Source organism: Panthera onca, chromosome X (assembly GCF_046562875.1).
Source record: "Panthera onca isolate mPanOnc1 chromosome X, mPanOnc1 haplotype 2, whole genome shotgun sequence".
NCBI classification, from domain to species: Eukaryota; Metazoa; Chordata; class Mammalia; order Carnivora; family Felidae; genus Panthera; species Panthera onca.
This window is the reverse complement of record NC_138357.1, coordinates 87,579,085-87,593,801: the sequence shown is the minus strand read 5'-3', so window position 1 is coordinate 87,593,801 and position 14,717 is coordinate 87,579,085. Positions and strand designations below refer to the sequence as shown.

At 49.4% G+C, this 14,717-nt stretch overlaps 1 protein-coding gene across 4 annotated transcripts; it reads left to right on the top strand.

Annotated features, from left to right (window-relative positions):
• The first annotated feature begins 2,359 nt into the window (after nt 1-2,359).
• On the top strand, nt 2,360-14,188 carry PORCN (porcupine O-acyltransferase). 4 transcript variants are annotated; one of them, XM_081793094.1, is made up of 15 exons: nt 2,360-2,524; nt 3,192-3,364; nt 5,553-5,745; nt 6,059-6,102; nt 6,501-6,682; nt 6,763-6,893; nt 7,009-7,026; nt 8,310-8,324; nt 8,423-8,548; nt 8,709-8,809; nt 9,987-10,063; nt 10,156-10,219; nt 10,326-10,411; nt 11,403-11,513; nt 13,763-14,188. In XM_081793094.1, the coding sequence occupies exons 2-15, from the start codon at nt 3,229-3,231 to the stop codon at nt 13,862-13,864; spliced, it is 1,386 nt and encodes a 461-aa protein (XP_081649220.1). In that variant the 5' UTR covers nt 2,360-2,524; nt 3,192-3,228; the 3' UTR covers nt 13,865-14,188. The 4 variants fall into 4 exon arrangements, with proteins under 4 accessions (XP_081649220.1, XP_081649221.1, XP_081649222.1 ...); XM_081793095.1 differs by lacking the exon at nt 8,310-8,324; XM_081793097.1 differs by lacking the exon at nt 3,192-3,364 and having other exon boundaries at nt 2,383-2,524.
• Nucleotides 14,189-14,717: the final 529 nt, after the last annotated feature.

Here is a 14,717-nt window from a genome sequence, read left to right as displayed (position 1 = left end):
GTTGTTATTATGAGACTTGGCATTGACATTAGATTGACTTGCCAAGCTAATAATGAAAAATGGGATCTCATTGTCTTAATTTGCATCTCTTTAATTATGGAGAGACTATTTAAAATGCCTCAGAAATCATAATCTATAATGACCACAAAGGCTAACTAAAAGATTTGACAAATACACCCACCCTCTACTAAGCTCCAGTGATAAAAACATAAAATACCACATCTAGTAGATGTGAAATGGTATCTAATTATTGTTTTAATTTTGCATTTCAATGACAACTAAAGAGATTGGGTTATCTTTTCGTATATTATATATATTGGTCATTTCAGGGGTCTTCTGCTGTAAATTACCTGCATATCCACTGTCCATTTTTCTAGTGTATTGTCTTTTTCTTACTGAGTTGTAGACATCTTTTATATGTCCTAGAGTCTAGATACTAGTTCTTTGTCATACACATCAAAAGACTACATGGAAACAATCAAGTCTGTGAAGCTCAGGGTCACCCATAGTGAGGATCTTCCAGTTTAAATGCCAGGTCTTGCAACTAAGGGAAATATTTCTGGCATATGCTGTGGGTCATTGTTGACTCTACTTGAGTATGTTTGAAAACTGAGGGAAAAATTAAAATGGTAATTCATAGAATGTAGTCTGTATTCTGCTGTTAAGGAAAGAAAATAATGTTTGTGCATCTGGACTATTATATAATAATAATAATAATAATAATTATTATTATTATTATTATTATATATTTAATGAATAATTAACTGTTAAATATTTCCACTTGTAATACGTGAGTATCAATCTTATGAGTTAAAACTCTAACTTTATGCTAACATTTTTTAATGTTTATTTTTTGAGGGAGAGAGAGAGAGAGAGCAGGGAACAGGCAGAGAGAGAAAGGACACACAGAATCTGACGCAGGCTCCAGGCTCTGAACTGTCAGCACAGAGCCCACTGGGAGGATCGAACTCACAGACCCTGAGATCATGACCTGAGCTGAAGTTGGACGCTTAACCTAACCAGCTGAGCCACCCTGGCACCCATATGCTAACACTTTTTAAAGAGACGAGACATACATTTCTCTTCAACTGCCATTGGTATTTCCAAGCAAAGAAGTGGTAATCCCACTCTTTTGTTCAACAGAAAGGGACATTGAAGCCCAGTGAGTGGGCATGACTTGCCCAGCTCATATTGGCAGGTATTAATCTGATTAGATCCTGTATTCCTTAGCTCCTCAGGTCATGGTGGGGTGCAGCTTGACCTGGGCTTTCTTCTTCCTTCCAACTCATGCTAAATATGCAGTATGTACCCAATAAATGCCCCTTTGTAAAGCCCTTCATCAGCCTAAGGATAAGGACAGAGGGGAGTGTCTCGACGCTGTAGGGAAAGGGCTGTAGACAGCAGGTGCTGCATAAATCCTCAGTGTTGGTACAGATAGAACCCAATGCCAATCATTGTTGGGGGCACTGTAAGTGCTTTTTTTTTTTTTTAACGTTTATTTATTTTTGAGACAGAGAGAGATAGAGCATGAACGGGGGAGGGTCAGAGAGAGAGGGAGACACAGAATCTGAAACAGGATCCAGGCTCTGAGCTGTCAGCACAGAGCCCCGACGCGGGGCTTGAACTCAAGACCGCAAGATCACGACCTGAGCTGAAGTCGGACGCTTAACCGACTGAGCCACCCAGGCCCCCGTGTAAGTGCTTAAACATGCTCCCAATGGATGCTCTGTTCTAGCCTCCCAGTTCACAGGGAACACTAGTTGCTGGGTTCTCCCTCAAGGCAGGTGTGAGCCCAGCAGGGAATTAAGCAGGCAAATCAGTTCTCAAAGACAAGCTAAGTGCTGACAAGGAATCCCCAGGGGAAGTACAGGCACCTAATTCGTGCCCCTAGGTGACACAGTAATTATAAACGCTTCTGGCCCGTCTCTGGAGGTGAGTAGGGTTGAAGATTCCTTTAGTTCCCTCACCGGAGGGGGAAGGAGAGATCTCGATTTATTTTCCCATCTGTGAAATGGGGGCACAAAAGTAGCCAGACTTGCGCTGGTGGGCAGTTTGGCCGGCTCGCAGGAGCAGGCTTTCCTTCTCCCTCCCCCATCTTTCCCATCTCAGCTTCTAAGGGTTAGGAATTTGACGATTTGAAAGTTGGTTCTCGGATCGTCAGAAGACCTCCCGAAGCGAACCTTCAAGGGGCTGCATCAGCACCAAGAGGCCGGAAAGGTGCTGGCGCCAACGTTCCGCGCGCCGACGTCCTCCCGCTCCCGGCTCCTCTCAACCTCCTGCTCCTCCTTCCTTCCATCCTCCGGCTCCCCTCCTCCTCCGTCCCCGCCCCTCTTCTGCCCTCTCATTGGCGGAGCTGGCCGGCCAGGCCTCCCCGGGATTTAAAGGGCCCGCTCTCCGCGCCGCCCTGGGAACCGCAGCTGGTCCCGGCCTTGCGGCCTGCGGGGGAGGCTGCCCGGAGGAGGCGGCGACGGTGGCGGTGGCGGTGCGTCCCTGGCCCCCAAGACCGCGGCTTCCTTCCTGCCAGGTAAGTCGCCAGCACGGCGCGTGCGGCTGCCTGGCTCCCATCCTGAGCCGGCCTCCCCGCGCGGGTCTGCAGCGCACGTCCTGGGGCCCCTCTCCATCACCTTTCCCACTTCTCCAATTGCTACATCCCCTACTACCAACCCCACCTCCCTGCAGTCCCCCGGGCCTGGGCAGAGCTTTGTTGGTGGCTGCAAGAGGCCAGGTGGGGCTGAGATGGGGCATGCAGGGGATACAGGACACCCCCCACATCCGTACAAGAAGAGATGCACACGGCTCCCAAGTGTCACAGGATCTCCCTCTCTGCCCTCCACACAGAATGACTCTACCTTAGAAACCAGGGAGCCCCCTGCCCCCATTTGCTATGTGGGCCTAGAATGTACACCATTTAATTACCATCGGACCTGGACTTTTCACAACAATGGAGAAACACATTCACCACAGGTCATGGGTTGTGTGTGTACACCCAGGACACACACACACACACACACACACACACACACACACACACACACAGTTGGTGGCACAGTCTGATGTACCCGACATTCACACCCTCCCCCAGTCCCCGGGTACCATGTCTCTACGTGAAGGGCCCCAGACTGAAATCTGAATGTTCAAGTCCATCTTGAACATGATACATCCTGGCTCCTTCTATGTCCCCACTCTGACAGGTCTATCCGTCTGTCCATCCATCCGTGGGGGTCAGCAATGGCCACCTTCAGCCGCCAGGAATTTTTCCAGCAGCTGCTGCAGGGCTGTCTCCTGCCCACTGCCCAGCAGGGCCTTGACCAGATCTGGCTGCTCCTTGCCATCTGCCTCGCCTGCCGCCTCCTCTGGAGGCTTGGTAAGTGCTTGCCACACCATGTGCCACCATGCCAGGCCATATCACACATATCCCATTCATCCATACCAAGCCACATCTTACCCTGCTACATCTTTGCCACACCAAGCCATACTCCAACATGTCTAGCCCCTTGCATCCCACCAGCCCAAGTACCATTCCGCCACACCATGTCCTTAATGCTCAGCCACCCCATGCCACACCATGCCAAGCCACATCCTGCCATGGCAAGCCAGGTTTTTCAGTACGCCTGGGTTCTGGGATTCTGGAAAGCTAAGGTTCTTGAGTCTTGGGATCCTGAAATGTCTACATCCCAAGGTTATTAGATTCTGGAATGCTGATGTCACAGAGTTATTGAGTCCCAAAGTATCATGTTGCAGGGCTTGGGCATTCTGACAAACTGAAATTCTCACATTTCAAGGCATCCAAAATGCTGGCATTCTGGATTTCTAAAATCAGGGCATGATGAGATTTCTGGATTGTAGGATTCTGGAATTGTTTCCACAATGATGGCAAGCCTATATCCAAATGATGAGGTTCCAAGTTCCCAAGGTCCCTCTTGGATGCTGAGAATTTTAGAAATCTGAGATTCAGAGATTCTATAATTTCTTTTCTTTATTTTAAGTTTATTTATTTATTTTTTTAGTAATCTCTACACCCAACATAGGGCTCAAACTCATGACCCCGAGATCAAGAGTTGCATGCTTTATTGGCCAAGCCAGCCAGGCACTCCTACTCTGCTTTCTTTCTTGTATTAAAAATTTTTTTAATGTTTATTTATCTTTGAGAGACAGAGTGCAAGTGGATGAGGGGCAGAGAGAGAGGGAGACACAGAACTTGAAGCAGGCTCCAGGCTCTGAGCCATCAGCACAGAGCCCGATGTGGGCTCAAACTCACAAGCCGTGAGATTGTGACCTGAGCTGAAGCTGGATGCTTAACCGACTGAGCCACCCAGGCACTCCTTCTTTTTTCTTTTATTTTAAATGGATGTTTTGTTTTTTCCCAGGTTCATCATTTTGAAATATTTCAAAGTTACCGAAAAGTTAAGGTGAAAGAATGTCATGGGCAACCATATATGCATTTCCAGATTCTCCAAACGTCAACATCTTGACACATTAGCTCTATCTGCCTATCTATCTATCTACCTATGATCTTCCTGAATCATATGAAGAACGTGCTGACACTACACCCAAATCCTTCAATGTGTGTCCCCCAAGAACTTCTTCCCCCAACAAATGCACCCTCACCCATCATCTCTCAAGAAATTTAATCTGGATGCAGTAATAGTATCCGACATAAATTGATATTCAAATTTTTCAGAGTTCCCAAAATGTCCTTTATAGATGTTTCTTTTCTTTAGTTTTTTAAACATTAAAAAAATTAATGTTTATTTTATTTTTGAGAGCAGGGGAGGGGCAGAGAGAGGGGGGGGGGAGACACAGAATCGTAAACAGGCTCCAGGCTCTGAGCTGTCAGCACAGAGCCTGACACAGGGCTCAAACTCATGAACTGCAAGATCATGACCTGAGCCGAAGTCAGCACTTAACCGACTGAGCCACACTAAACTTTTTTAACAGAGAGAGAGAGCATGCGCATGAGCTGGGGAAGGGCAGAGGGAGAGGGAGAGAGAGAATCTTAAGCAGGCTCCACACCTAGTGTGGAGCCTGATGTGGGGCTTTATCTCACGAGTTCCAAGATCATGACCTGAACTGAAATCAAGAATCAGACGCTTAACCAATTGAGCCACCCAGGCACCCCTGTTTCTTTTCTTGAAACCCAGGCCCTACCACCTATCCAGCTCCCCAACACCCAACACCCGCTCTGGGCCTCCTGCATCTCACCCCATTCCAACCTCTAGGCCTTTGCCCATGCTGTGCCCTCTGCCTGGGTTGCCCTCCCTTCCCTACCAGGCCATTTAACTTCCCTTTTTTTTTTTAACTTTATTTATATTTTAAGAGAGACAGACAGACAGTGTGAGCAGGGCAGGGGCAGGGGCAGACAGAGAGCGAGAGAGAGAATCCCAAGCCAGCTCCGCACTGTCAGTGCAGAGCCCAATGTGGGGCTCAAACTGATGAAGCGTAAGATCATGACCTGAGCCGAAACCAAGAGTCGGACACTTAACCAACTGAGCCACCCAGGCAGCCCCCAACTTCCCTTTCTTGTTCTCTTTCTCTCTCTCTGACACCTGAAGGGTTGCCATCCTACCTGAAGCATGCAAGCACCGTGGCAGGTGGCTTCTTCAGCCTCTACCACTTCTTCCAGCTGCACATGGTTTGGGTCGTGTTGCTCAGCCTCCTGTGCTACCTCGTGCTGTTCCTCTGCCGACATTCCTCCCATCGTGGCGTCTTCCTCTCCGTCACCATCCTCATCTACCTACTCATGGGGTACGGGTGCGAGTCCTCATCCCCACACCATTGGCAAAAGGGCCAGTGGGGCCCCCCAGGTCACTCCTCGTGAGGTTGATCAGGACGGGGAGGGCATGGGGGTATTCCCGGATGGGGGAGAGGGAATCTGGGAGACGTGTTCTTTCTAAAGGCTGTGCGGGACAGGCTGGGCTTGGGCTCTCCCCACTGGAGGAGGGAGTCCTGGAGAATTATTCCTCCAGGACATTATGCGGGCTCGGGGAAGATAAAACCCTCTCCTTTGTGGTCTCCAAGACCATGGGAGTCATGGGCCAAGACCACCTTCTTTCCTCAGTGAGATGCACATGGTGGACACCGTGACATGGCACAAGATGCGAGGTAGGCAGCCCTGGCCCTCTCACCTGCCCCAGCCCTCCTGCTCCACTCCACATCTCCTAATTCCCCAACCCTGTCTTTCCTTCCCCACTTTTCTCCCTCATCCGCCCACCCCAGTGGACACGCAGGCCTCTGATGCCCCTCACATCTATGTCTCTCTCTCTCCACCATGACTTCCCCCTCCCGTCTGTCTGTCCTATCTCATGTCCATGCCTGACACGTGAGGAAGGGTGTCTGCTGGTCCTGGGCCCACCTGCTCACCTGCCTCTTTGACACTGTGCCCACCTGTCCACACTTGTCCTCCTCTTTTCCTACCACCTCTCACCTGGTGCCCCCCCCCCCCATCTCCCTACGCGGACCTGCTCTCTGCCTGCCCACTTGACCACGGGCGCCACACATAGGGGCCCAGATGATCGTGGCCATGAAGGCGGTGTCTCTGGGCTTCGACCTGGACCGGGGCGAGGTGGGTGCAGTGCCCTCGCCCGTGGAGTTCATGGGCTACCTCTACTTCGTGGGCACCATCGTCTTTGGGCCCTGGATATCCTTCCACAGCTACCTACAGGCTGTCCAAGGCCGCCCACTGGTGAGGTCCTGGGTAGACAGGTGGGCAGGGACTGTGGGAGCCACCACGGGGCAGTGTTCATGGAGCCTTGATCCCTACAGAGCCGCCGATGGCTGCAGAAGGTGGCCCGGAGCCTGGCGCTGGCCCTGCTGTGCCTTGTGCTGTCCACCTGTGTGGGCCCCTACCTCTTCCCATACTTCATCCCCCTTGATGGTGACCGCCTCCTTCGCAAGTGAGCACAGCCTTTGAGGCCTCTGCCCCACAGTGAGGGGGTTGGGTAGGGGCCTGGGGTCTCCCCAGCTCTGAGCCTGTCTCTTAATGCTTCTATCTGTCTTCTGTTACTACAGCAAGAAACGCAAAGCCAGGTAAATGAGGGCAGGTGCTGAGGGCGAGCGGGGCTGACCAGGGGGTGGGGGCACAGTCTGTGACCGCTTTGTTCTTTAATCTGAGGCTATCTGACCATCTATCCCGTGACTAGACATAGACTGAATGCCTGTAGCTCTTGTGTGACCAAGATTGGCTCTGTGAATTTGTATGACTGACATCGTACCACATAACTGGGTCTGGCCATCCATCTGTTCCACTGTTAGGAACAAGTTATGCAACCACAATGGGGAGTGACAAGTATGTGTTGGTGGGTGATGCTGACCTGTCTGTGACTCTAGCTAGGGGCGTATATGGGTTGTTTGCCTACCAGCCGCTCACTCACTGTGTGAGACTGGTGTTCTGGCTGTCTAGCTGTGCCATTGTCAATGATGAGCTGTGTGCCTGTCTTTGGAGAAGATAAAGCTGGGTTGACTGGAACTCTGGCTGGGGATGGGTCTGGCTGTAGCATGCTGTTTGCCTGTCTGTGATGGATTCCACTGGTGAGTCAGCCTTCTCTGGCTGCCTGGTGTCGTCTAGCTGAGGGATTGTGACTGACCGTGCGCCTGTGCCTGGCTGCAGGACCGTCCATCCACCTGTGGTGTGACTGTAGGATTTAATCCAACTGTTTGATTGTATGACCCTGTCTCCCACTCACTCACTGCTGATGGTGTCTGATGCTGGATGAGGCTCCCAAAGGTGGAGTGCCTCGCCCAGTGTCACCTAGCTAAGCCGCCAGGCATCATTCGCAGGAATGATTCCAGACCCTACGCTTTTTCCAGGATGCTGTCTGTTTCTCACCGTGTCTGACTGTACAACGGATGGGATGACTGTCTTGAGTGTAGTATCATGTACATGTGCATAGCAGGGTGCTTGGTGGTGTCTGTGCCTAAATAAAGGACTTCGGTGTATCTTATGGTGACTGAGTCAGACTAGGGAGCTATGAGGCTGGGAGTCTGATGGTATTTGTGTCTGGCCACATGGCTGTGTCAGTGTGTAGCATGGTGAGGTCAAGTCTCCGACAGTGGCTGGGTCTAGATGTCTGGCCTTGTGAGACTGTAGGGCTGTGTCCTATTATAGGGCAGCTCACACATCTGTTTGAGGCACGTGAAATGAACTGACGGTGTGTAGATGCGTGTGACTGTCACAGTGCCCCTCTTCTGCCACCATGTTTCTGTCTTGTCTTGTCTTGTCTTGTCTGCAAACAACTCAGGCCAGCCTCCAGGGCCTCTCTGACTCTCTTTCCTTTCTTCTCTGCTGCCTTCCTGACCCCTGGGGGCCCTAGGGGCACCATGGTAAGGTGAGTCTACAGAGTGGGGCTGGGGATGCTGACACATGGCGGGGTATCATGCCGGTGCCTAGGAATGATCCCTCTCTCCCCTGCCCCTTTCTCCCCAGGTGGCTGCGAGCCTACGAGAGTGCTGTCTCCTTCCACTTCAGCAACTATTTTGTGGGCTTTCTGTCCGAGGCCACGGCCACGTTGGCAGGGGCTGGCTTCACCGAGGAGAAGGATCACCTGGAATGGTGGGGAGGGCTGGGGGGGCCCCCTCTCCCACAGGGTGCTGCCTAGAGGAGCCGCAGGGAGGGGGAGGGTGCTCCCAGGGGAGGGAACAGCCAAGACAGAGGTGTGGAGGTCAGCTGGCGTGAGACACCACATGAATTTGCATGTCTCTTTTGCCCACAGGGACCTGACGGTGTCCAAGCCACTGAACGTGGAGCTGCCGCGGTCCATGGTGGAAGTTGTTACAAGCTGGAACTTGCCCATGTCTTATTGGCTAAATAACTGTGAGTCACCAAGTCACCACTCCAAGAGTTGAGAGTCCCCAACCCAGGCCCTTCCCCACATTCATATAACAAACATTTACTGAGAACCTATTGTGTGCTAGGCACTGAAGATACTGCAGGGACCAGGGGGGAGAAAAACCAAAATCTCTGCCCCTGTGGTGGTGGCAGTTTTGTGGGGAGAGCAGACAGCAAGAGAAAAAAATACATATCTCAAGTGGTGACAAGTACTATGGTAAAAAAAAAAAAAAATGAAGCAAGTAAAGATAATCTGGGAGTGTTGGCACGAGTGTGTGTGTGTGTGTGTGTGTGTGTGTGTGTGTGTGTGTGTGTTGGAGGGGGTTTTGCAATTTTAAATAAATTAGCCAGAGCAAGCCCCCATGAGGAGGTGACATTTGAGCAAACACCTGAGCAAGGTGAGAGAACAAGCGATGCAAATGTGTGAGGGAGGAGTGTAACAGATGGAGGGAGGAGTGTAACAGATGGAAAGCACAGCCAGTGCAAAGGCCCTGAGGTAGGAGCATACTTGGCACTTGGAGGAACAGGGAGGAAACCAGTACAGCAGGAGCAGAGTGAGTGAGGGAACCAGTAGAAGGAGGTGAGTTTAGAGAGGTGATAGGGGCCTGGTCCCCTAGGGCTTCAATGACCACAGGAAGGATTTTGGCTTTTTCTCTGGGAAGTGGAGCCAAAGCAGGGGTCTGAGCAGAGGATGGCTGAGGGCTGACTTGGGTCATAACAGGACCCTCTGGCTGCTATGAGAGCAGGTGGGAAGGGGGCAAGGGTGGAAGCAGTAAAGAGGCCATGGCAGCAGCACAAGTGAGCAATGGTGGTAGTGGCAGTGGCCATGGAGAGGAGAGGTCAGATTCTGGAAAAATTCTGAGGGTAAGTCTGACAGGATTTGCTGAGAGTTTAGTTGTGGGAATAGGGGGAGAGCAGAGCAAGGGTGATCTTAGGCTTTTACCCTGAGGAACTAAAAGAGTAGAGTTGACATCAGCTGAACTTGGGGATACCGTGGGAGGAGCAGGTTGGGAGGGAAGATCAGGCGCTAAGTTTGAGGCCATTATAAAGATTTTATCCTGGGAGCTCCAGCAGGTCGTGGGTTCCTCACCTTGCCCTACAGCCCCCCAGGAAGGGCAGAGGGGATCCCAGGAGCCTCTTGACCCGCATCTCCCCCTTCCAGATGTTTTCAAGAATGCTCTTCGTCTGGGGACCTTTTCTGCCGTGCTGGTCACCTATGCAGCCAGTGCCCTCCTGCACGTGAGCAGGGCAGAGCGGGATACTGAGTGGGGGGAGCTGGGCAGGGGTGGCAGCACCTCCTCACTCACTTCATCGCCCCCGGGGCCCCCTAGGGTTTCAGCTTCCATTTGGCTGCGGTGCTGCTATCCCTGGCATTTATCACTTACGTGGAACATGGTAAGCACAGAGCCCAGCCCAGCAGATGGGATGGAAGGTGGGACAGGGCTGGACCACTGTCCCCTGAGGCTAACCTGACCCCCTTATCTCCTGACATCCACCCCAGTCCTCCGGAAGCGCCTGGCTCGGATCCTCAGTGCCTGCGTCTTGTCGAAACGGTGTCCACCAAACTGTTCGCACCAGCATCGCTTGGTGAGGGTTCAGCCCAACACTCCCCCTCAAAATCGTTACATCTGTCTCCATCTTCTTTCTGTCTCAGGATGCCCAGCTTCCTCTTCTGGCACCTGAGCCATCCCCAGAACCTTGCTTTTATTCACTAGCATCCATTTATATAACAAACATTTATCAAGCACCTGCTCTATACACACCTGGCATTTGTCCCCTCACTGAACATTTATTGAGTACCTACTGGTATCAGGCACTATTCTAGGCACTGGAGACACAATGGTGAACAAAACAGACTGAAGTCCCAGCCCTATGGGACAAATATTTTAACAGATGAGACAGTAAATTTTTTAAAAGTCAGTAGAGAATAATAGTTTCTTAGATTGTGATTCATGCCAAGGAGAAAATACATAAGAGAAACGGGAGGGGAAGTATCGAGGAGCATGAGTGGTTTTAATTTTAGATAGGGAGGTGACTTTCGAGCTCTTTAACTGAAGGAGATGAGGAAGAGAAGCATTCCAGGCAAAGAGAACAACCCGTGTAAAGGTTCTGAGATGGGAGAGAGCCTGGAATATTTGAGGAACAACAAGGAGGCTAGTGTGGCTTGAGCAGAGCGAGTGAGGTGGGGAGAGTGGTGGATCTTGTAGGTCATGGTGAGGATTTGTTTTTGTTTTTCATTTGCTTGCAATGAGAAATATGGACAACCTCAGATTTGTGTCCCACCCAGCAACTGACGTTTATCACCCTAAGCCCCCTAACTCAAGTCTCTCCATTCTTCCTCTTCTGCCTGAATATCTCCCCCTGGATGCCCTCAGGCTAAAGTACCCTCATCCTTGGATGAGCTCCCATGGGAAGATCTGAACCATCTTTTTCCTACCCCAGGGCATGCCCTGTGCACTAGACATCCTCATTCCCGGGACCTACTGTGCCTTGCATCTCCCCGGGTTCCCCTGCCCAGGTGGGGCTGGGAGACAGCGAGTAGATCCAGCTGCCAAACATATCCATCTGTCCCCCACAGGGCCTGGGGGTGCGAGCCTTAAACCTGCTCTTTGGGGCCCTGGCCATCTTCCATCTGGCCTACCTGGGCTCCCTGTTTGATGTCGATGTGGATGACACCACAGAGGAGCAGGTGAGGCGGGGCCCTGGGCTGGAGGTTACTTAGGGTTGTGCTACCTGCTCATGGGAACCACGAGGACAAAGGGGAAGAGGCCGAGGCATGAGGACCTTGTGTCGTGCATCTCTAGCCTGTGAAGCTTGTGCTCCTCAGTTGCTCTTTCCCATTGTCCTTCTGGTTGATTCGTATTGTTGGGGCTCTCATTAGGGCGAAGTGTGCAAACTATTTTACTTATAGAATTGATTTCACAGAGATAGAGTGCAAAATCCAAGTTTAACTTGTCAAAGAATTAATTATTTCATCATATTTTTGTTTAGGTAGAATTCGCATGGTTTCCTTCTTATTTAATTAAAAAAGTATTTTTACTCAGGTTGAGTGTGCAAAGTCTGGATTCTGCTTTAAGAATGTACATTAAAATGTATATACTATTTTTATTCATGTGGAGTATGCACATTCCAGATTTTACTCCTTTTTAAATGAAAAGCAATTTTAAAAAGACTGTTTCTTCCTATGGCTCTTGCAGGATTCAGGTGTTGCTTCTCTTTTAAATTTTTTATTTTTAATTGAAAATAAAACTTTATTTTATACTTTATTTTATTACTTTATTTTATGCTTTCTGTCATTAAAAGCAATTTTTTTTAATTTTTTTAATATTTATTTATTTTGGGGGCGCCTGGGTGGCTCAGTCGGTTGAGCGTCCGACTTCAGCTCAGCTCATGATCTCATGGCTTGTGAGTTCGAGCTCCGCGTCGGGCTCTGTGCTGACAGCTCAGAGCCTGGAGCCTGCTTCTGATTCTGTGTCTCCCTCTCTCTCTGCCCCAACCCACTCGCATTCTGCCTCTGTCTCTCAAAAATAAATAAACATTAAAAAAAAACTTTTTTTTAATGTTTATTTATTTATTTTTGAGAGAGCACAAGCAGGAGAGGCACAGAGAGAGGGGGACAGAGGATCCAAAGTGGGCTCTGTGCTGACAGGCTGACAGGCTGACAGCAGCAAACCTGATATGGGGCTCAAACTCATGAACCTCAAGATCATGACCTGAGCCGAAGTCAGATGCTCAACCAACTGAGCCACCCAGTCGCCCCTAAAAACAATTTTTAATTTTTATTAAGGTTGGGTGCAAAATCTAGGTTTTGTTCTATTTTTATTTTTTCTTGTTTTATTTTTTAAAGTTTTTAAATTATTTAAGTAATCTCTACACCCAATGTGGGCCTCCAACTCCCAACCCCAATATCAAGAATCGCGTGCTCTTCCAACTGGGCCAGCTAGGCGCCCCTCTTGTTTTATTTTTATTAAAACACTTAAAAACAGTTCATACATATATCACAAGGTTCAAAAACCAAACAGTATTCAAGATAGTCAAGGAAAAGTCTTGCTCCTACTGTCTACCCCCTGCCCTCTTACAAGTAACTACTTTTAGTGGTTTTATTAAAATATCCTTCTAAAATGTAAGCACAAATATAAAAATATATTTTAATTCCCTTTCCCACCCCAAGTTTTGCCCTAAAGTAACTCGTGAATGATACCGTTCTGTGTGTTGCTGTTTTCACGTAATTCTTGAACATCTTCCACAAAAGTACATGGAATGTCCTCATTCATTTGTTTTCCACTGTGAGGATAGGACCCAGTGTAATTTGCCCTTATCAGTGAACACCCAGGTGATTTCCAGCCCTTTTCCTATTGCAAATGGTGCTGCAGTAAGTAATACCCTCGTACCCATGTGGATTCACAGGTATAGACAGAACTATAGGATCTAGCCTTCATAGTTACAATGGAAAAGTTACCTTTTTGCCCTCCCACCAGCATTGTGTGACCATATCTGTCGCCCTGTCAACAGGGTGCCTCTCACACTTCCTGGATATGTTTGCCAGTTTTAGAGGAGGAAGATTATGAGTGAAGCGGAGTATCTTTTCATTTGTTTAAGAGCCATTGGTTTTTTTCCTTAGTGAGAATGACATACTCCTTTGCCAGTTTTTTTTTTTTTTTTTCTTTTTGAAAGATTGATTTCTAGGAGCTCCTTGTATAGTAAGGAGAGTACAGGTCAGAGAGTGGGACTGCCTTGTCTTGTTCTTAAAATAATTTTTAAAGAAGAAGAAAACATGAAAGAAAAAAAACCCCTCTTTCATATGTACCCAGTCTCTTCTCTGGGGCCTCACCTAGGGTTACCATGGAGTCACAGAAATGTCCTTGAGCAAAGGATGAGTTTTTTGGAGATCTTTTTTATTCTTGCCGAGTGGGATTGTCACCTCTTTCTCTCCCACAGGGCTACGGCATGGCATACACTGTCCACAAGTGGTCAGAGCTCAGCTGGGCCAGTCACTGGGTCACTTTTGGATGTTGGATCTTCTACCGTCTCATAGGCTGAGGCACATCTATGGATCCTCAAAGCTCCCTCAAGACCCCTCCTCAGGATGGGGGATGAGGGAAGGCCCTATCTCTAATTCTTGATCCCTCTCCATCCTTAACCCCCCCAACACTCCTACACACACACGCAGACACACACACACACACACACACATGCTCATGTGTGCACTCACATACACACACACACACACACACAATTTCCATGCCTGTCTATCCCCACCCCACCACAAGGCGGGAAGGGGGTGGTCCCTGCTGGGGCCTAGGGGTGGAGGATGCTTGGGGAATCAGAGAGGGGGAGATCCAGGGCCTCCCCGCCTTCCTTCTCCCTTTTTATATACAGTTTGTTATTGTCAAATAAAAGTAGGAAAGATACAAAAGGCTCTTTCTTCACTGACCAGTGGGGAATAGAGGTGAGTGAGGAATGGGCACAGCATGGATAAAGGTTTGGAAGCTGGAAATCATGAAGAGGGAGTACATTGTGACTGGTTCGTGGTTAATTTATTATTGTTCACGATTGGATGATGAGCCTGAGGACCGCATAGCTTGATTTGAGTGGGGCCAGGACAGATTAGATAGTTGGATGTGGGCGAGTCCTGATACTTAACTGGCTGGAAAACTGAGGGATCCCTATTCTGATTGGTTGCTCTGACAAGGACAGAGAGGGGGAAAGCAAGAAAGATGAAGAGTTCCTGCTTATTGGTCCTTAGGACCGAAGCTTGTGGGTTCCAATTGGAAAGGAAGGTCTGGGTTCTGACTGATTGCGCGGTCTGGGGTGCCTGCTGGCTTAGAGTTAGGAAATTCGGATTGGCTCTTCAGAGTTGGCACAGGGAGATTGAGGGTCTCCATTGCAATTG

Bases quoted from the DNA above. Each gene is read 5' to 3' on its own strand.
- PORCN (XM_081793094.1), top strand. From the start codon at position 3,229: ATGGCCACCTTCAGCCGCCAGGAATTTTTCCAGCAGCTGCTGCAGGGC. The intron at 3,365-5,552 runs GTAAGTGCTTGC...TGACACCTGAAG, and splicing joins CCGCCTCCTCTGGAGGCTTG to GGTTGCCATCCTACCTGAAG. The intron at 5,746-6,058 runs GTACGGGTGCGA...TTCTTTCCTCAG, and splicing joins CTCATCTACCTACTCATGGG to TGAGATGCACATGGTGGACA.